General features: G+C 37.1%; 3 protein-coding genes across 3 annotated transcripts; 2 read left to right on the forward strand and 1 right to left on the reverse strand.

Annotated features, from left to right (window-relative positions):
* The first annotated feature begins 3,843 nt into the window (after positions 1-3,843).
* On the forward strand, positions 3,844-4,374 carry LOC143606609 (uncharacterized). The gene has a single exon (XM_077082321.1). The coding sequence runs from the start codon at positions 3,844-3,846 to the stop codon at positions 4,372-4,374; it is 531 nt and encodes a 176-aa protein (XP_076938436.1).
* Positions 4,375-4,416: 42 nt separating this feature from the next.
* LOC143606610 (uncharacterized) lies at positions 4,417-5,547 on the forward strand. Its single transcript, XM_077082323.1, has one exon. The coding sequence runs from the start codon at positions 4,417-4,419 to the stop codon at positions 5,545-5,547; it is 1,131 nt and encodes a 376-aa protein (XP_076938438.1).
* Positions 5,548-16,785: 11,238 nt separating this feature from the next.
* Positions 16,786-17,838, reverse strand: LOC143606611 (uncharacterized). The gene is made up of 2 exons (XM_077082324.1): positions 17,285-17,838; positions 16,786-17,098 (listed from the first exon to the last, which is right to left on the reverse strand). Exons 1-2 carry the CDS (start codon positions 17,836-17,838, stop codon positions 16,786-16,788), a joined length of 867 nt encoding a protein of 288 aa, XP_076938439.1.
* Positions 17,839-21,686: the final 3,848 nt, after the last annotated feature.

Raw genomic sequence — 21,686 nt, forward strand, 5'->3', positions numbered from 1 at the left:
TTCTCCGCTAGCCTTAGTTAGACGGTGAGTGTACGTGTTTTTAAGTTCCGATGTCTCCATTCTTTACAATTTTCTTTTCAGACGCATTTTCGGCAGCTGATGTTTAATTACAAAACATGGATCGTCTATTATCGACCTCTGATTACACATTGCATATGTTGTTCTTCTGTTTGTCTTTGTTTTTTCGTCCTGCATGTTTGGTGTTTGATTAAACGCCTGAGTGAACTTTTGCTTCAAAAATGACTCAACCAATTCATATCAATTTTCTTAAACTTTAAACCCAAAGTATATGATTACCACAAACATACAGCAGCTCGATTCAGGAGGACATCATATGCTTTTTTCCAAAATGGATGATGTCCATTTATGCTTAAAAGAAATATCATTACTACAAAAATAAAGTGAACCTCTAACTAAGACAAATTTATATGATATTTACAATAAGAAATTTCTAAAGAATGTCAGCTTATTAGGAACCAAAACCTCTAATTTGCCTTCTCTTTAACAGACGCAAACCACAAAAACACAAAAAAATGTTTACATAAATAACCTTTTCCATAATGACTATGCAATGAAATGCTTCTTATGGTGTTTCGTTTTAACTAATCACCTTTGCTATTGATTTGCAACAACATTAGGATTGTGAAATTGTCTGATCATTTGAGAGTAGTTCGGTACCAAGCTCATCCCTAACATGGTATGAATTTGGTTTAAAATAATAGTTGGTATCAACTTCTAGAACTAGAGGTCTATTATTCATTGGTAGTTATGCTAATTTATGGTACCGAGAACTTTAGAAATAGGAATTCACAAAGTGACGGATTCTCAAAATTTTTTTAGATAGTTTCTTGAAATGTAATTACGTTGTCTGCATCGTCTTTTGTGTGCTTATGTTTGTTAGTTTTTGCATATGTTAAATTTCTTTTAGGTGGGTTTTTTGTTTATACAGACTTATCTTTTTTTACTCTCTCTGTTGTTTAGGTATCTGTAGCCACTTTGTTGTTTTCAAGTTGAAGGTACGCACATATTATTTGTTTGGTACTTGCTTATGTCATTTGCTTTAGTATGTTGTTTCTTTGTGTACTGTTGTGCATGCCTTAATTTTTTTCCTTGCTTAGGCTGATTCAATTGTCACTTTTGTGTAGTCTTTAGAGTAGTTTTTAACTTTCAACCTTTTACTTCTAATTTTTTGTTGTCGATATGTCACGTGAAAAAAGGCCAAGAACTGAGTTATCGTCGTTTTTTAATCAAAATCATGGTCAGTCTTCTAGGCAGGCTTCTTATCGTTCAACGTTGTTGCGTAACGCTCATGTAACTGCGTCTAGCTACATAGATATTGGGGATTGTGACAACGTGTGTGAGTTTTGTGACGCTTTTTTTTGGTATGATGAACGTGCTGTAGCTTCCTCTACGAGGCATCGTTCGAGGTATACACAATGTTGTAAGGGAGGTCGTGTTGCACTACCGTATCCTAGAAGACCTTATACGACTATTATTCATCTGTTTCAGCAAGCTGACTTTATGTCTAACATACGTGCGTACAATTCTGTCTTTTCTATGACCTCTTTTGGTGCTAAGGTTGACGATACTATAAACCGAGGTTCTGGGCCGTATGTTTTTAAGATAAGTGGTCAGATTCATCATTGGTTAGGTACGTTATGTCCACCTCCTAATGAGAGGCCATGTTTCTTGCAAATGTACGTCTATGACACAGAGAATGAAATAGCCAACCGACTGCATCCTTTTTCCTCGGGTGGTCAGACGTCTTTATGTCCTGAAACCGTTAGCATTCTTCTTACCATACTGGAATCTACTAACGCGTTGGTTAAGCTGTTCCGCACGGCTAGGGATCTTTGTTCGTCGTCTGATGTACCTGACTTTTGTGTTCGTCTTTACGGTTCACGTGATAAAGTTTCTTATGATATGCCATCTCAAGCGTGTATCGGTGCAATTGTGACTGACCCCTGATCTGACATGTACGCAATTTGATATTATCATTAGGCATAAAGACGGTGGCCCACAACGTATAAACAAGATTCATCCTTTGTATATGCCGTTACAATATCCTCTTCTTTTCCTTTATGGTGAGCACGGGTGGTCATCTGATCTTTATCTTCGTGGTGATGGCAATTCACGAGGCAAAAAGCTTACCATGAATATGTACTATAGCTATTTGCTGCACGATCGTTATAACTTATATACGTTACTTTTAAGGGGCGGTCGTTTGCTACAACAGTTCATCGTAGACGTTTACATTTGTATTGAAGAGAGTCGACTAGACTATATAAGGCTTAACCAGAACACTTTCCGTGCTGACTTCCTTCAAGGTATACAAGACGCGGTTCAGCGTGGTGATACTAATGGTAAAGATGTTTGTAAGCGCACTGTTTTGCCCTCATCTTTTGTCGGTAGCCCACGCTACATGTACAAACACTACCAAGATGCTCTCGCTATTTGCAGAGTGCATGGTAAACCTCAGTATTTCATTACATTCACGTGTAATGTTAAGTGGCCTGAGATTGAAAGGTATTTGTCGCGCTATCCATCATTGAAGTCACAAGATCGTCCGGATATAATTGCACGGGTCACATAAAACTACGGTTGTTTCTTAAATTTGTTAAGACTAGGAAAGTGTTTGGCGATATCACTGCATATTTATATACAGTTGAGTTTCAAAAGAGAGGCCTTCCTCATTGTCATATACTTCTATGGGTGGCTCCTACAAGTGTGATTAAAGATGCCTATGACGTTGACAAATTCATCTCTGCTGAGATCCCAGATCCTTCAGTCGACCATCATCTATACAAAATAGTTACTGATCTGATGATTCATGGGCCATGTGGGCTTCTTAGACCAAATTCACAATGTATGTTGTCAGGTTCTTGCTCTAAGAACTTTCCAAAACACTATGAACCCGAGACCTACTTCGACGACAACGGTCATATACATTATAGAAGGAGGCCCGACAGGTTCTTTGTAGTTTAGAATGGTGTTAAGATAGATAGCAGATGCGTTGTGCCTTACAACCGCACTCTATCTTTGCATTTCATGGCTCATATAAATGTTGAGTATTGCGGTTGGAGTATGCTTATCAAGTATCTTTTCAAATATATATCAAAGGGTGTGGACCGCATTCATTACAATATCTCAACATCACCAACTCTGATTGACGTGCGAGATAGAGGTAAATGTTCACCTATCAATGAGATTCAAAATTTTGTTGATGGTAGATTCATTTGTCCACACGAAGCTGCATGGAGGATATTCAACTTTGACATTCATGATAGAAACCCTGCAGTACAAGTCCTTGCTGTCCACTTAGAAAACATGCAGCACATTACTTTTAGGGACAACGACAACCTTGAAAATCTTGCCAGCAACACGTTCACTAGACGAACAACTTTAACAGAGTGGCTGTCTAACAACGGGAAAGACAATAGTGGTCGGCATCTAAGATACATTGACTATCTGACAGAGTATAGATGGGATCCGTCATCTAAAGCCTGGCTAAGACGATCAACAGACAAACCTCCAGCGATTGGAAGACTAATTTACATACATCCTAGCTGTGGAGAAAGCTTCTTTTTGCGTATGCTATTAGGCCATCAAAGAGGTTGTACATCATTCGCATCTATACGAACAGTCAATGGTGAGATATGCTCAACCTTTCGTGCTACATGTGAGAAGTTAGGGCTGCTTGGAGATGATGTAGAATGGTCAGGGGCATTCCAGGAGGCTGCCATTTGGGCCACAGCTACTGAACTACGAGCGTTATTTACTCAAATGCTGCTTTTTTGTGATATAACAGACCCATTAAAGATGTGGAATGACTAATGGCACAAAATGGCAGACGATGGGCAACGAAACTTTGGCATTACAAATGAAGATGATCAAAGACAGTACGTTCTGTATGAGCTTGAATTGTTACTTCGTTCAGGTTCACCTTCTAAATCATTAACAGATTTCGGCCTGCCTTTGCCTAGAGTTGATTTGCTTAAACAGTTACAAAACAGCCTTCTAATGGAAGAAAGGAACTACGACCGACATATGCTCTCAGTTGAACACCAAACATGCCTATCAAAGCTCAACTCTCAGCAAACCAGAATATATGAAGATGTCACATCCGCAATAGCTTCTGCCCATCAAGTATTAGTGTTTGTGTACGGGCATGGTGGAACAGGGAAAACCTTCTTATGGACAACAATAATTTCTGCTTTGCGATCCAATGGCAGAATCGTTTTGGTTGTCGCTGCCTCAGGCATTGCGTCATTGTTACTCCCATCGGGTCGTACAGCCCACTCGAGATTCAAGATCCCATTAGACGTCACAGACAATTCATTATGTCACATTAAGAAAAACACACAGCTTGCCTAACTACTAACTGAGACGTCTCTTATCATTTGGGATGAGGCACCAATGAACGACCGAAGATGCTTTGAAACACTAGACAGATCTCTTCAAGACTTACTTGATTGTCAAGATAAACCTTTTGGTGGGAAGTCAGTCTTACTTGGCGGTGACTTCAGACAAACACTTCCGATAGTACCTGGTGCTTCAAAGTCAGGAATTCTTGCTTCGTCATTACCAAGATCTTATTTGTGGAACAATTTCAAAGTGTATATGTTAACTGAAAACATGCAACTACAGAGACCAAACATTAGTACAAGTGAACAAAACCTAATCTCTACATTTTCCTCATGGTTGGTCTCTGTAGGTGATGGCAATGTTGGTACGCCCGACATCAGTGACCCACAAGACATGAAAGTCATACGCATACCTGCCCAATATCTAATACCCTATACTGACAATGCACTTACAGAACTTATACACTTCATATACGACAACGATACATTACATACCCCAGATGCGACAACGCTTTCAAGGAAGGCTATTATATGTCCTAAAAACGACGTGGTCCATGAAATTAATGCTATGGTTATCAATATGGCCCCAGGAACAGCCACAACCTATACAAGCATAGACTCTGTTGTTCCTCATCCGGGTGACAACACTGATATAGAGGTTTTGTATCCTGTTGAATACCTTAACCTTCTAAACTTCAACGGTCTTCCAACACATGCGCTTGAATTGCAAGTTAATTCTCCGGTCATACTACTAAGAAATCCCAACCCTAGAGGCGGCCTTTGTAATGGCACACGACTTATAGTTACACAACTTCTACCAGCAATTGTCGAAGTGCAAATAATGACAGGGAAGTTCATAGGTCGCCGAGTGTACATTCCAAAGATATCATTAACGCATAAAGACAAAGAACTTCCATTTGAATTCAAAAGGAAACAATTCCCGTTAAGACTATGCTACGCAATGACAATAAACAAAAGCCAAGGTCAATCTCTAGACAAGATAGGTATCTATTTGCCAAATCCCGTGTTCACTCATGGCCAACTATACGTCGCGCTATCAAGAGCAATCACACCAAACTCCATAAAAATTGTTATTGTTCCACATGACAACGATGATCCAGCTACAACAAAAAATATTGTCTACTCTGATTTTCTAAAAGAAATAGACAGTACAGCAAACTAGACTACTAGATAACACAACTATGACACTTAACATATACTAATCATACACACAAATATATGTTTACTTTGTACATAATTACTCAACACAGTCTTATCATAAATACACACACATACATACATTATACACCTTACATCTATTGCTTATATTGATGACCTACATAACAGATAACCTTATGGCAATGAACTTAATACGTATTCGTGACATCAAACCACGATCAAAACCGCAGCCGATACAGATAAGGGTTTTGAAAAAATGGATACCTAAATACCAAAAAGATCTATGCTACCTGTTTGTAGACCATCATGTAAGTAGTCAACTTTAATTTCAATAAGATAATTTATGTATTAGTTTTACCTTCATTGTGACTCAAACAACACATTTGAATCTTACTAACACTTTTTTATACAGGGTGATGCTATTGAGGTAATAGCAGAACTGAATCAGCAAGAACATTTTGATGAAATTCTCAAGGTGCAAGCATGCTACACAGTTTCAAATTATGTATCTACCTTTGCAAGAAAGGTAAACAGGGTAGTAGACCACAATGCTTCGTTAAGCATTGGAATGAAGGCTATCTTTATACCTCTCAACGATGTTGACATACCGTGCTACTACTTCAGATTTGCGACTCATCAGTCACTAGAGGCACATCGACAGGACCCAAAGCCCCTAGCAGGTAATTTACATGGTTAATTTGGACTTCTTTTGGGTTTCAATTTCTGGAGTATTGGGTTTCAATTTCTACGGTTCCAAAGCAGATAATAGCACAATTATTTTTGTTGGTTATTTTTAACTTTATTAAGCTATTTTGATCTCATATCAGCCACCATTTGTTTCTTTGTACATCTTCTATGCAGACTACATCGGACGAGTTGAGAGAAAGTTCACTCAGAACACAGCCAAAGGCGATAAATTGAAGAAAATTCTCATACAAGACGAATGGTACACATGATACTTTACACATGAAGTGAAATATTAACAATTCTATTTAGTTATGCATTCCTGATTATAAAGGCTAATAAAGTCTAAATTGTGAAACCAAACTGGTCGGAACCAAACCGTTAGTACGGTTATGTTTGGTTCAGTTTTAAATCTCAACAGTTCGGCTATAGTTTTCAATAATAGGAAACGCTAATAACGGTTTGGCTCGCGGTTTTACGAAAAACTGTCAAAATTATAATTTTATAATTTGCCAGCCAAATGAGAACTTATTATTAAAAAACTGTCGCGTTTTGTTTGGTGGTTTAGTGGAATGTCCCTCTTTATTGTGGATGCTGTAAGGGTGTAAATGATACAAGCTGACATACCTTACTACAACAGGAATAAAGAGGTCGAGATAACATTCTGGAAAGATATGGAACATCTTGCAAGTAATGACATACGTGAAGGCGACATAATTGCCATAACATCAACAACCGCATCGATATACAGAGGTATGATGCCAATCTTTAGATGTGTACCAGGTCGTTATACTTTACAATAGTTTCTATCTTTAAATCCAACACCCATCTACAGTGGCACAGTTGGAAACTACAAGAGCCACGACCATACACATCAACCCTATATTCACCGAATTCAAAGAAAAGGTTGCAACATTGAAAGCTCTTCCGCCTCTTCAAACTAATGTTACCATACACCAAATGCTCAACAGCAATCCAGGAAACAAGGTAATCAACCACCTCATTGTTAAATACATCAGAAGTTGGATATTAAATTGGAATTGGTTTCTAAATCAATCAGTAGTGTCAAAATCAGTTTTTACAATCTGTCGTTCTATATAGGTAAAATGGTTTTTTTTTTCTGTGGGGTCACTAACACTCAAGTTTTCCACAGCAGTCAAATTATAAATGTGTTGCTCGCATAAAAGACTTTGAAGCTCATCGGACGTGGTATACTGTCAAGTGTTCAAAATGCACACGGAAACTAGAGGAGCAAGAAGACAACTACGTCTGCAAAGATCATGACAACATCGAACCAAGATTCAGGTAGTAATACACAACATAAAAAATACCAACTTACTAAATTTTACTAACTATATAACTTTTATGGTTTCGGCTATTGTATCAACGGTTCCATCATAGACGATACAGCAACAACAAAATTCGTCTTCTTCAATGATGCCATGTCATATATACTCAAAATCCCTTGCAAGACATTGGTCGTTCAAGGTGCAAATAATGATCCAAAAGTCATCCCACATGAACTCGCCACGCAAATCGGTCAACTTAAACTCTTTGAATTAACAATGAAAGCACACCGAACGATCATTGTCAACAAAGCTACAAACATTGGAGACGGCCAGCCACTCATTACCCAAAGACTAATTGAAAGACCCCTTACAATCACACCAGCAACACCCGATCCAAAAATAACTGGGTCAAAAAGACAGGAACCAGACACACCAGGTAACACCATCCCTAACTACATCAAAACACAATGCATATACTAACTTTAGCCTTTAAATGATTGTCAGGTTCAGATAACGACATCCCAAAGGTGAAAGACCAAAAGACTACCAACTGAAGCTAACCGAAGCTGGGGAAGACTATTTTGCTAAGGACAAAAAGGCCAATACATAGCCAATATCTGATTAGGCGAACCAACCGACTTTTGTAAACGTTTTGTCTTCTATAAACTATTACTAACCTAAATATGATAGGAAGGTTATGTAAGCTGCATAAAATAGCAGCTACTAATATGTGGCTTCAATGGTTAAGATTTTGTAAATAGAAAAAGCAGCCACTTTATGTAAGCCTCTAAACATGGCAAATATTATTACAATGACTAATATAACTTACATAAGCAAATTGTAAGTTTCAGTTAGTTTTCATTCTTAACATTTGGCCTACAACACCTTCAATAACATTACCCTAGATCTATAAGTAACAACTTCAAATCATCACAAAATTGATGCTAGTGGCTATTACCTCCAACACGATAGTCTAAAATCAATGGACGGTGGTGACAGAATCACTACTGGAGATGAGGGTTGGCAATGCACAACCCTACTACAATTCGTGTCACAATACACATTAATTTTTTTTGTTATCTACATTTTTTAAATAATAAAAGGTGAAAGATAATTTTGTAATAAAAAGAGTAATTTAAATATTCATACCGTTTAGCTTTATGAAATGCCTGAACTTTATTGATTGGTGGAAGGATGAAGTTAATTAAATATGTATGTGCTTGAGAGCCTACCGGTTTACTATCTATCTCTTTTCAAAGTTCCTACCAAAGTGGTAAAGATCCTAGAAGTTAAGATGAAGGGATTGGATCGATGAACATTAATAAGATTCATTGGGTGGCTTGGATAGGGGGGTTGCGCTACCAGGGAGGCCTCGGTATATCAGGAATAAGTGGTGTTGTTGGCTAAATGGGCATGGAGGCATAAAACAAACAAAGAGGGGCTGTGGAAGAATGTCAATTCATTAACAAGAAATTTACAGTTGTATGGTATAATATTTCCAAAGAAAGTGTCATTGTAAAGATGTTGTTGCTGAAAGATAACGGATGGGAGATTCGTCAGGGTTTTTTTTTTGGTTAAGTAAAGATGTTGTTGCTGAAAGATAACGATCACTCCAATAATTACGTGTTAAAGTGGAGTAAGTGGGTGTCGTTGAAGTGTTCGATTCACGCTTGGAGAGCTGAAATGAATCGTTTACCTACCCAGGAAGCGCCTTCATGTGCCAGTTCGGTTGCGCCCTCTTTGTGAAGCGGGTGGGGCTTGTTTAGGGCTGTGCAACGGTTAAGAACCGCAAGAACCGAATCGGAACCGGAACCGAATCGGAACCGTTAAATGCTAAATATAAGAACCGGAACCGAACCGTATTTTAACGGTTCCGATTCAGTTTGGAACTGAGTTAAACAGTTCTTGTGTAAACGGTTCTTGCCAGAACCGATTTTCAATTAAAATTCTAAATATTAAATATTAGAAGGTGTAAAAAACAAGCGACAACCCACAAAATAAAGCATTATCATATCAACATATTATATTTTAATGAATGGGATTGAAAATAGATTAGAATAACTCAAAATATTTCAGAAAACAATTATTTTTCAAAACAGATTTATGGCCGTGGAAAATGATTATTGTTTATGATGTTATAAGAGATTTAATGTAACCGGGAAAGTGAGAACGTGAATGGTCGTCCGTACATGGATGCATGAAAGCCTACTAAATAAATAAGATTTTAAATATAATCTTCAAATTTAAACCTAACCTAGTTCTAGTGGTTCTATAATCGGAACCGTCGGTTCTAACCGGAACCGAACCGGGAACCGTTTTCAACCAAATTTAAGAACCGGAACCGGACCCGAAATACAATAATACGGTTCGGATCTGGCTTTTCGGTTCCGGTTCCCCGGTTCTAGCGGTTCGGAACCGCGAATTGCTCACCCCTAGGCTTGTTTGATCATATTTTTTCTGGTTGCGCGGTTGCTGTTGGGATTTGGGACCATATTAGCATATGGTGTAATGTTCCTCCTATTTTCGGTTTCTCGATTAAAGACTTGTTGGAGCTTCACAGCTTGGTGGGGCTTGGAGAAAAGAAAAGTGTTTCACAGTATTATTATTATTATTGTGGCTTGTTAGAAAATCTGAAAGACGAGAAACGAAAATTTTTTTGTTCCAAAAAGGTAAAGATATAAGAGATTATAGGAGATATTATGTTTATAGGCTACATGCTATAAACATAAATCCAAAAGTAAGTCGATAGATAGACAAAAATAGTGTAAGTTCTTTTTAATGTAGTGCGTCGTTGTGACTCCCTTCCAAGTTGTGAAGGGGGTTTGGTTATGCGGCTTTTGCCGGTTGACTTTAACAATTCTAAAAAAACCAAAGAGAGAGAGAGAAGAGAGAGAGAGAGAGAGAGAGAGAGAGAGAGAGAGAGAGAGAGAGAGAGAGAGAGAAAACTGCTTACATATTATTGACAGAGAAAATGAATAAATTAATAAAACTGATACAAAACATTTCAAACATTCTTTTTTTACTTGGTAAAATTAATTAATTAATTAATCTTATAAAAATAGAGGAAAAAGACGAAGGGTGTTATGGTAATTTTCACACAAACTAGGGTTTCCTTCATCGCTATAAAGACACAACTTCCCCATAACACTTTCATCATTCAAATTCAAGCCGCCGACGTCCCCAATATCCTTCTCAATCGTTAATAATTAATCTTTTTTTGCCGATGATGTATTGTCCGTACCATATGAAATGGTTCTCTCTGAGATCCTTCTTTGATTAGTACTTTCACTGAGGCTTTTTTATTTTATTAATAAATAAAAAGTAGATGTTGGCATTACATTTTAGAGTCGCTTGTTCATCTCATTGATGGTGTATCGAGTGCTGTACGTTAATTGGTGCTAATATTCTGGCATTACAGGATCCAGTTTCTGTTAATGCATTCTGAGGTTCCTACACTTTTTATATAAATTATTATTCTAAAATCCATTCGATTTTTAATAGTACCACCCACACATTGGTGCTATGTTGTAGCATCTAGTCATGTCTCTATTGTTGCTTTTTCCTCCAGTGCTTGTTTTTTTAACATCTACATATCGTAGCCAGTTAAAGCTTCTTTGTGCTGTTACCTGACCTATAGATTAGGTGGTGGTGCTATTTTTGGTAAATGGCTGTTGTGTTACGGTGTAAAAGATGGGCATTGCTATTATAGTAGCATTGAAGCGTAGTAGTAGGGGTGCTCCAATAGCGTTGTGGTGGGGTGGTTTTGACATGGTGTGATGTTGGGCTGTGCTGGTGCCGTAGATAGCTCTTGGTACAATTAATCAATGCATAGTACGTAATATTAATCTTTGTTCTCTATCAGAATGCATCATTCTTGATGTAGTATTACTGTATTAGACAATGATGAGGTGGTTGATGTTTTAGAGGAAGTGGTGATGAAGAAATTACGGATTATGTTTTTGAACAAATTAGTTGATTAAGTAAAAAGATTGTAATGTTGATTATTAAAATAAGTGATATATAAAAAATCTTATTTTCATAAATATTTTTAAAGTCAGTTGTTACGGTAATTACTTTTTCTCCTCAACCCATTTTGATAAAAAAAAAGTTTCCTAATTTTGATAAAAAAACTTTCCTAATTGCTTCCTAGTTATTTTTTTGAGTTTTTTATTATTTTCTTTCTTTGTATATGCAAATAATCGATGACTAAATGGTTAAAAAACCTAAAGGAATTCTCATTACGCCAAGTGTTCTGGTGATATTCACAGCGCTAGTACCACCCCACATCCACACTATGTAACTTTGGATGAAGGCGCCACATGACCCACATTGAAGCCATATGAGTCTTTGTGACTTTGTCCCTGGTTGCTCTGACGGCCAAGGTATTGGTGGTGGGACAAATGGAGTTGGGCGTGCTACTTGAAGGGTCAAATGGGGAAGTGGTGAAGTGTTGTTGTAGATCTGATGTGGGTTTATGCTAGTGTCTAGTGCTATGGACATCGCTTTGTACACTCGGTCTTGATTTTGGAGTGTCACACTCTTTAACTGCTTGTATCATTTGATGCTGTTATTGAGAGTATCAAATGATACACTTCTTTGTTGGAGTAACTTCAATGTATAGGACAATAATCCTTTGAAACCATGTATTTCCTAATCATTAATAATCATTGTATGAATACATGATCAAATGTAGATTATTCGTATATTGTATGACTTTTGCAGTTAATCAAGGAGTCCATGAGTACGGATAATTTTTATGAGCCCATGTAGAACTCAATATGTTATAGAGAGAGATTGAGGTTGAGTTTTCAAAACAATGACTCATAGCCTTGTTAGTTTAACTTTTAATTTACATGCTAATCTATTTTCAAAAAAAAAATGATTTTAGGTTTTGAGTTTTCAAAACAATAACGGTGGCATTGAGTTTTGTTTTTACTTCTCTTTTCAAATACTGAGCTTTAAGAGTTTATTTTAACTCCCTTGTTTACACTTAGTAATCAGTAAGGTTGTGATAAGAAGCTCATACTGGGTTTGAAGTTGAAGCTTGTTATTTAATTTGGTTAAGTATATTGAAAAGCCAATTTGATCATCTCCAGTGATATCTATAATGTAGCTAAATATATTTTATTTGTCAATTTTGTTAATTGAAAAGAGGGACAACTAATATGTTCATAAGAAAAACACACAATGTAACTTTTCGACATGTAGCATATTATTTGTAAAAAATACAGCGTTTGGTTTAATTCTCTGTGTGATTAATTCGGTCAGTCAAACGTAAATGAACCATAAAATCTAATTATCCAAAAGTTCTAAACCAAACAGGTGGTTTATGTATGCGCGGTTTGAGTTGGCTTTTATCTTTGACAACTTATCTGTTTTACATGTGGCTATTGTTGAATGCGCAGGAATTGCATACTTGTATATAAGCTCAATATAGACCTATAATGGTTCACCTTACCTTCACGATGAAATTAAAGTCTCTGTCTACCTTACTATGTATTAGAAAACGCGAATCTTGATTTTTTTTTTATCTCAACAAAGAATGTTTTACCCAACTTTTTTTTTGTATGACAGAAATAATGTTTTTTTAGGATAATGTAAGAAATTGATCCTTTGATGTCGATGTTAAACTGATTCAAGACCATGATCTAACCGAGAACTCTATTAACTTAACAGTTAACACCTTTAAGAAACGTCTCCTATCTTAGGGGTGCTTGTTTTTTCACAAAAGATCTTCATGACCTCTTTTGTCTGCACCGCCCAGACCACACGCAAACATTGCCCTCTGAAGACTGTTTGTTTTTTCGAAGACGTTTCATTAAAAAACGTCTGCTCGTCCTCTTCTTAGTGCAGACTTGGACCTTCCACTTCTCACTTCTTCCAATCTCTTCTCAGCATATCCAACATATCAGTGTGGTGCAGACAAAATGATTAGTTTAATATTCACCATTCTTGTAATTGTTCAATTATTATTAATTTTTTGTTGAAGAAAGTTTGTAGAAAAGTTTAGGTATAAAGAAAGTTTGTAGAAAGGATTGATATAATGAATGTTGTTGTTGCTTGTTTATTGCTACATGTGTTCGATTATTATTAATTTTTGGTTGAAGAAAGTTTGTAGAAAAGTTAGGTATAATGAATTGTTTTTTTAAATTTCTGTTTATTATAGCACTCTGCAGACGTTCAAAAACAAAAAGTCTTTTTCTTGCATACTACAGATGCTTGGTCCACGTTTTCTTCCACATATGTGTGGTTCGCAAACTGCAGACATTTTACCTTTTAAAAAACAAACAGCACCTTAGACGCTCTCGCATTTATGAGACATAGATTGAGAAGCCCAACTTTAAGTCATAATGAGCCCACAACTTTAGTCATCCACTCCTTAAGCCCAATGAGCAGCCGCCTTTCGCCCATGTCCATTATTCTCATAATAACATGAAACATCTTAGATTCTTATCTTATCTTATCTTACTATTCTAATTCTAATAACTAATAAACAAAAGTAATGATAGTGTCCTTACTATAATCAATCATAACTTAAATTTCTTTCCTAATTCTCTAACCTCTTTTCTCATTCATCCTAAATATCTATGGGTTATGAGTTAAAACCATTTTGACAAAAGGGTTATAACTTAGAGAATTAAGAGAAAAATTAGGCTATAAATGTAAATCTAAATAAATTCATATCATATTTGTTATTTTATCTTTTTTTTTTGAAAAATAAGCTTCATTCACCACAAACGACCTGCAAGTCCTCAAAACGAGGGCCGCAAGGAAAACCAAGTTACATCAACCCAAAAGGATAGTTACACCAATCGTTCCATTCTATATATTTAAATCTAGACCTATCTCGAATCCAAAAATACGAACAATATTTAATCTTGGACACCACCTCGAAAGCTTTTGCCTCTTTATCCTGAAAAATCTTCTCATTTCTTGCATTTCACAAACTCCATAAGGTCGTAACCACTATACAATGAGCCACCTTTTTGTCGAGTTTCGTCTTCTTTAAACCTTTCGCTAATCCAAGAATATCCCGAACTTCAAACACAAAAATAGAATCCAAACGGCACCACACGGCAATCCTATCCCATATCTCAGCTGCAAAAATACAACCTGTGAAAATATGATTAGCGGATTCTTGATGCGAATCACAAAACGGACAACTGTTCTCGCTATGACCCATCCCTCGCTTATTTAAAGCAATTTTAGTAGGAATCTTGTCCTTCTCTGCTCGCAACGCCAACACATTACACTTGATCGGCATCCACCCATCCCATATAAACTTAAAAAAGGGTTCATATTGTCGGCTATCAATAATAAGTTTTTTGCAGCAGAAACCGAGAACATGCCATCTTCAGATCCAACCCACATCCATTTATCACATCCAGCAACCCATTCGTACTCATATATATTGGACAGAAGCCCAAATAACTCATTTATCTCTACCGATGATCTGGGATCCTGCCGCTAAGCCCATCTCATGACCCGATCATTATTTTGGAGACTCACTCTATCCGCCACGCTGCACCATTTTTGAGATTCCAATCTAAAAATATTAGGATACATACATCGTAAAGGAAATTCTGAGAGCCATGGGTCACACCAAAATCTAATGTTTACACCATCCCCAGCAACGCCACGCAAGAAACTATTAAGTTTTTAACCATTACTAACCGAACGCTCCCCAATCTTCACTATCTCTCCCCAATCTTAGTGGTAAGAAGGACCAACTTCGAGTTCCACCATGACATGCTGTAATGAATTCCTTCCATAAATAATTCCCATCCTTTTTGAACCGCCAACTCCATTTAAGTAGAAGAGCTTCATTAGTATCTTTTAATCGACTTAAACCCAACCCACCAAATTTCCCCGGCCTCGTCACTCTCTCCCAAGCAACCCAATTGATCTTTTTTCCTTCACTAGATCCTCCCCATAAAAAACGTCTCATAATACCTTCTAACTTTTCAATCACCGCCGAAGGAGCTTTGAAAAACGAGAAATAATAAATGGGAAGATTCTCTAAAACCGATCTTATAAGAGTTACTCTTCCTCCAATAGATAGAAGTCTAGACTTCCACGAGGTGAGCCGCTTCTCCACCACATTAATAACAGAAGACCAATTGCCAATGCGATTCATGTTTGCCCCCACTTTGATCCCTAAATAATCAAAGGGAACAATCCCCTTCTACACCCCACCACGGCCCGCATGCCATCCACTTCGTCGTCTTCGACTTCAATTCCGAACAAGTTGGACTTATGTAAATTAATTCTAAGACCCGAACACAAATAAAATCACCGAAGGACCCGAGCTATTTTTTCCAAACTCTCCTGAGACCACTCGCCAACAATAAGAGCATCGTCGGCATAAAAAATATAAGTGATATCCACGTCCGAAATGCGAATCCCTGACAATTCCCCTATCTCTCTAGCTTTATTCAACATCCAAGAAAGAGTCTCCTTCACGATCAGAAATAAAAAAAGGGGACAAAGGATCTCCTTGTCTAAGCCCTTTTTCACAATTAAATTCGAAAGTCGGCGACCCATTCACTAGAACCGCCGACCTAGCCGAATCCAAAATCCCTTTAACCCACAAACACCACTGGTTAAGAAAGCCCATCTGAAGCATAATATTAATCAAAAAAAATTCTAATTAACGTTGTCATACGCCTTCTCAAGATCTATCTTCGAAAGGAATGCCTTCTTATTCTTTTTCTTCAACCAATCCACCAGCTCAGAAACAATAAGAGGCCCATCCAAAATAAACCTGCCTTTGAGAAACGCAGACTGAGACTCAGAAATCAACACCCACAACACCTTTTTGAGACGATTAGCAAGGATTTTAGAAATCACTTTACTAATAATCCCAATGAGCGTGATAGGTCTGTAATCCTTGAGGCCCAAAGGATTTTTACTTTTGGGAATCAAAGTGATAAAAGAAGATCCACAACCAGAACTAATAACCCCGGACTCATGAAAGGCCACAAGAATATTATAAAAGTCATTCTCCAACAAACCCCAAAACTTCTTTACAAACATAAAATTAAAACCATCTGGTCCAGGAGCTTTATCCGACCCGCAATCAAACACCGGCGGAATTGATTTCCTCTTTAGAGAAAAAAGCCACCAAACTATCTTTAAGGTCCGTAGGGACGGTTCTAATCCCTTCACATTCCAACTCTGGCCAAATTGTGAATTTTTCTCGAAAGTGCTCTCTAAAAAACTTGTAAACATGTTTCTTAACCAAAGTCGGTTTAGAAATCCACTCCCCGTTAATCTCCAAACTTGGAATAGCGTTTTTGAACTTTCCTCCCATTAACCATACTATGAAAGAAGGCCGTGTTATCATCATCGAAGGACGCCCGTTTAACTCTGGATTTTTGTTTTAAATCTTTAGCCCCTAAAGCCTCAATATCCTCTATTCCTTTTTTACATTGTTCCCACACCCACACCTCATCCTCCTCAAGATCCCTTTCCTCCATAAGTAACTTAAAATCTTCTTTTTCTGATTTAAAAATTTTTAAGTTTTCACCTTCCTTAATTTTGCAATCCTTGACCCACTTTTTTAGATTGTCTCTTAACAACCTGAATATTTTCATTAAAATCACATTTGAAGGACCTGAAATAGCACAATTTCTAAGAATCTTCCCCACCACATCCTCACAAGAATCTTCCCCACCACATCCTCACAATCGGCTCTATCCCCCCCACGAATTAAACCAACGAAAAGGCTTTGGACCAAAAATGGTATCTACTAAAGACAAAACCAACGGTGCGTGATCCGACCGCTCTCTAGGGAAAGCCCTCAAGCACGCGTTCGGCCACTTAGATATAAAGTTGGAGCATACCAAAACCCTGTCAATCTTGCTGAGTTTAACAACATCACCTCTGTTAGCCATAAACGTATACTTCTTACCTTTCATATTATATTCTTTAATATCCGCTTCATCAATAAATTCATTGAAATCCTTGGCACACACTTGATCAAAGGTAGAATTCTTCCTTTCCTCATGACATCTAACTGCATTAAAATCACCTAACACAACCCACCACCCTTGCCCACACTGAATAAGCCTAATAATCCCCTGCCAAACAACTCTCTTATCTACATTATTTTGAGGGGCGTACACATTAACTACATTAAGTCGTTGATTCCCATCCACCAGAAAACCAGAAGTTGCAACAAAATTATCATTCAAAATTGTGCTATCTTTTCGAAAAACTTTTGGATCCCACAAACTTGCAATAACACCAGATCGTCCATTAGAGTTAACCCAATCCGTCTCAAAACCCTGCCCACCCCAAAAATTACAAAACGCAGACATCTGTGTATCCGAACACATAGTCTCCTGCATAGCTAAAAACGAAACCCCTCAATCCTCCTTTAACTTCTTTATCCAACCCGATTTACCAATCACCCCAATCCCTAGAATATTAATAGATAAGAAATTCATCGTTTACCTATTTGCACCCCTTCTTGAACAATCGATTCTTTCACCATCTCGTTAAAATTAGACAGCCGAACTCCAAGTTTTTCCCCTAACGTAATGGTCGCCGAGACCTCGGTGTCCCCCTTTGTACATTTTCGAAGGAGACCTTAAATCCTCTGAATCCATTTCATTAGAATTTGTCGGTCCATGAAAACAACCATTGTCTGTATTAATCGATCCCTCCTGTGGATGATTATTAAGATCTAAGATTTCCTCCTCGGTCACGTTAACATTATTACCATCAATTCCAGATAAGGTCCCATTGGAAACCCCGTCCGCTTCCTACGAGTCCACCTCCACTTCATGCGAGCCCAAATTGGACACTGATTCATCCTATATACCCAACAATTCATTTAGCCCAAAAGGGTCATTGGTACGGCCCTTTTCCCTTTTTTCAAATTCCCTGATCCACTGGACCCCACATCACTAGGCCGGCCCACAGAAGAGGACTTTTGAATTTTTTTTCTTTTGTTAATATTACTATTTCCAGCATTAAATCCACCTTCTAAATTAACAAAATGGTCAAAATTAAACGTGGGACCCGGCACAAAATCCTCACTGACCAAATCCTCTCCGACAACATTTCTGTCAGAGACCACCGGTTCCGTTTTACCATTTCCATAACCGACCAAATCCTCTCCGACAACATTTCCGGCGATGACCACCGGCTCCGTTCTTTCATCCTTACTAATGACATCCTCTTCAATTGTATGATCCACCTCGTCTTTATCAGCTGGACTCTCATCATCATCAGACCCACCATCGAAGATGAACTCCGGAGTCCAATCAACCGTATCTACCAAAAACGATACACGAAAAGATTTTCCCCTCCACCGAATATCCATCTCCTCGCACAACCTCCTACCCGCCTTCAACCAACACTGTCACAGATTCAAAGGATAGATCCTCCTTCTCCTCCGATAATATAGGTTTATGAACTACTTTACCAATCATACCCCCCACAGCTTCAACTACCACATTCGATCGAAGATGTAGAGGAATACCGAATATTTTGACCCACACCAATCGATCAAAATTTAATGGTTGTCCCTCCCACATCTCAATATTAGAAAACATCCCTACAATATCTCGGCCCCCCTTAAGAGCCTCCGTCGCCATCCTGTTGTCCGAAAAAGACAATAAGACCGTCAGACCAACCAAATATTGAATTTTACCTCCACCGGGACTAATCTTCTTCAAGATCATATGAACATTCTTCAAAGCATCCATATCCATCAGCTTGACCACTAAAGCCTTCACATGCAAATCAGAAAAACTATTCACATTGTCGTCCACCGAAACCGAGCCTTTCTGATTGACACAATGGTTCCTCCCCAACAAAATGTCATAGAACGTACGCCTACCGAAATCGACTGACCGACCTGCACTTTGGTTATGAGTATTAACCTCAGAATCCACATTCACACGCTCCTCCGGCTGCTTTCTCTCTTCCGGCTTCATAGTGTTAACCTCACCGTCTTCAAGAATAAATCTCGCCACGTTAAACTTTAACGCAAAGTCTCCCATCTTAATCTTGCTTAACATCCTCCCCGTTTCTTCCTTGTTTTTTACGTCCAACAATGAAACAAACCTATTTCCGAATCTATCTCTTTTCGTAGCAATGTAAATATCGAAAATGTTACCATGCTCTCTAACAAACCCCGCTAAATCATTGCTGCTAAGCCGATCAGGGAGATTTGTTACAAAGAACTTTGTTATCCTCCGTTGAATCGTCTCCATTATAGGCTTCCGACGGTCCATAAAGAAACCCGGTGGTACGACGGTGAAACCCTATGACGGCGGCAGTGTTGGGTCTTGACTGTTGCAGTGGTGAAACCCTGCGGCGGCGGCAGGTACGGCGGTGAAACCCTTACGAAGCTTACCTGTTAGCGTCTCAACTATACGGTGTTATTTTATCTCTCTAGAACCATATAATACATGAGATTTGTTAATGTTTAAATTAAAAAAAATTATTTGAAAGATACAAAATAAAAACATATAATAAACATTGTTGCTTGTGTTTATAGTCCTATAATATTGGATAGTACCTACTTATATTAAAATTACAAATATTGTGTATAAAATATAAAGAGATTTTCTCAACTTTGTAAAATTGAGTTTTCGGACTTTTTATTGTTTTTACTGTATATTTCAATTCTTTTTGTCTTTAATTTTGTGTATTATTTCAAATAGTGGATCTTATTAATTTTTATAATTTAACAAATCTTGTATAATACACAGGTTCAAAAGCTAGTAAACTAACAAAACAAGTTAACCAACAAATAGAGAAATCATATAAAATATGTTTGATATTGAATTGAAATCATACATATATATCAACACTATGAGAATAAGATTTTTTATGGTTATTTGGATAGGGATATATCTACTATGGTTCTATCGTAGCTCAACTATGGTCCGCCCTGATTTCTATATAGTTTCTTCAAAAATTTTTTGATAGAAAATTTTCAGGAAACTGTATAAAAACTAGGGCAGGCATTTACATAGAAAATTGTTGTGAACACATCAACTTTCTTTAGGCCTAAAACGTATTTTAAAATTGGGGGTCTCTTTGGTCAAACGCTTTAAAGCGTAAGCGGATTTTAAAATTGAGGCAATTTTCATAAAATAAATGTATTTTGTTTTTTTGAATTCTAACACGTTGGAATATAATGACAAATATATTTTGTATCCAATTTCTAGGCACACATTGATACAATCATACATACGTGTTGGAGTGACTTTAAGTGAAAATAAAACATTTTACATATAATAATTATTTGTTTTTTCTTGTAAAAATCAGAAAACTAAACCAAGTTAAATTTTAAAATTGAGGAACTCGTATTGAATTTTGTCTAGTAACCTTTATGGAAACAAATTGTTGAAACGTGTCTTATGAAAAAAGTTTTTGAAAGGCTTGTATACAACCAAAAAAATAAAAATAAAATAATATAAAAGGAACCTTCTAGCCAGAATCCCAAATAAACAAGAAAAAAGAAAATACAAACTTGAACCGGAACCGAAACAGAAAATTGAAACGAAAACAGTTACAATGGAAAATTTTCAAAGTTGAATTCACACCATTTATCCTACTTTAACCCTTTACTCCCTTTTTAAAAATGAAAATCCAATCCATTTAAGAAACTTAATCATCCAAGCCTTATGGCCATGGGTGATCATAGTTTGGTTTAGGTACGAAGATTTTGGATTTGTATTTTCATGATAAGTTAAAATTCTAATTCTCGTGCCTAGCGAATAAATTATCGAATAAAATTAGAAAATTATATTCCGAAGAACAATATGTCCTTTTCCATGGAATTGAAGCATGGATCCAATAATGAAATTAAACCAAATGAATCCTTTATACATGGGTCGAACCATTACAATGGTTAGGATAAAACATATATTGCAACATTTTATGAAAAGTAATGTCACTGGGGTGTAATCATTGCAACTACGTTGATATGAACAACTCCATCTTTAGCAACTCTATTGCTATTGCATTTCACTTGCAACTTAGCTCATTTGCTACCAACAGACAATGCTGCTGATGCTCGGTACTACAGCACAAGTTGCTACCGATCTTTATTGAAACAAAATGGTTCTGTTAACCTTCTGTTTTGGACTTGGTTGATTAAAGCTCGTTTCGTTTATTAATTCAATTATATTTGTGGTAAAAATCA

Source organism: Bidens hawaiensis, unplaced genomic scaffold (assembly GCF_021521415.1).
Source record: "Bidens hawaiensis isolate Kalapana, Puna unplaced genomic scaffold, B.hawaiensis_p1.1 tig00075854_1, whole genome shotgun sequence".
In the NCBI taxonomy this organism is placed as follows: Eukaryota; Viridiplantae; Streptophyta; class Magnoliopsida; order Asterales; family Asteraceae; genus Bidens; species Bidens hawaiensis.

Coding starts and splice junctions, on each gene's coding strand:
- LOC143606611 (XM_077082324.1), bottom strand. CDS start 17,838: ATGTCTGCGTTTTGTAATTTTTGGGGTGGGCAGGGTTTTGAGACGGAT. Junction 17,099..17,284: donor GAGCGGTCGGATCACGCACC/GTTGGTTTTGTC, acceptor GAAAATATTCAG/GTTGTTAAGAGACAATCTAA.
- LOC143606609 (XM_077082321.1), top strand. CDS start 3,844: ATGGCAGACGATGGGCAACGAAACTTTGGCATTACAAATGAAGATGAT.
- LOC143606610 (XM_077082323.1), top strand. CDS start 4,417: ATGAACGACCGAAGATGCTTTGAAACACTAGACAGATCTCTTCAAGAC.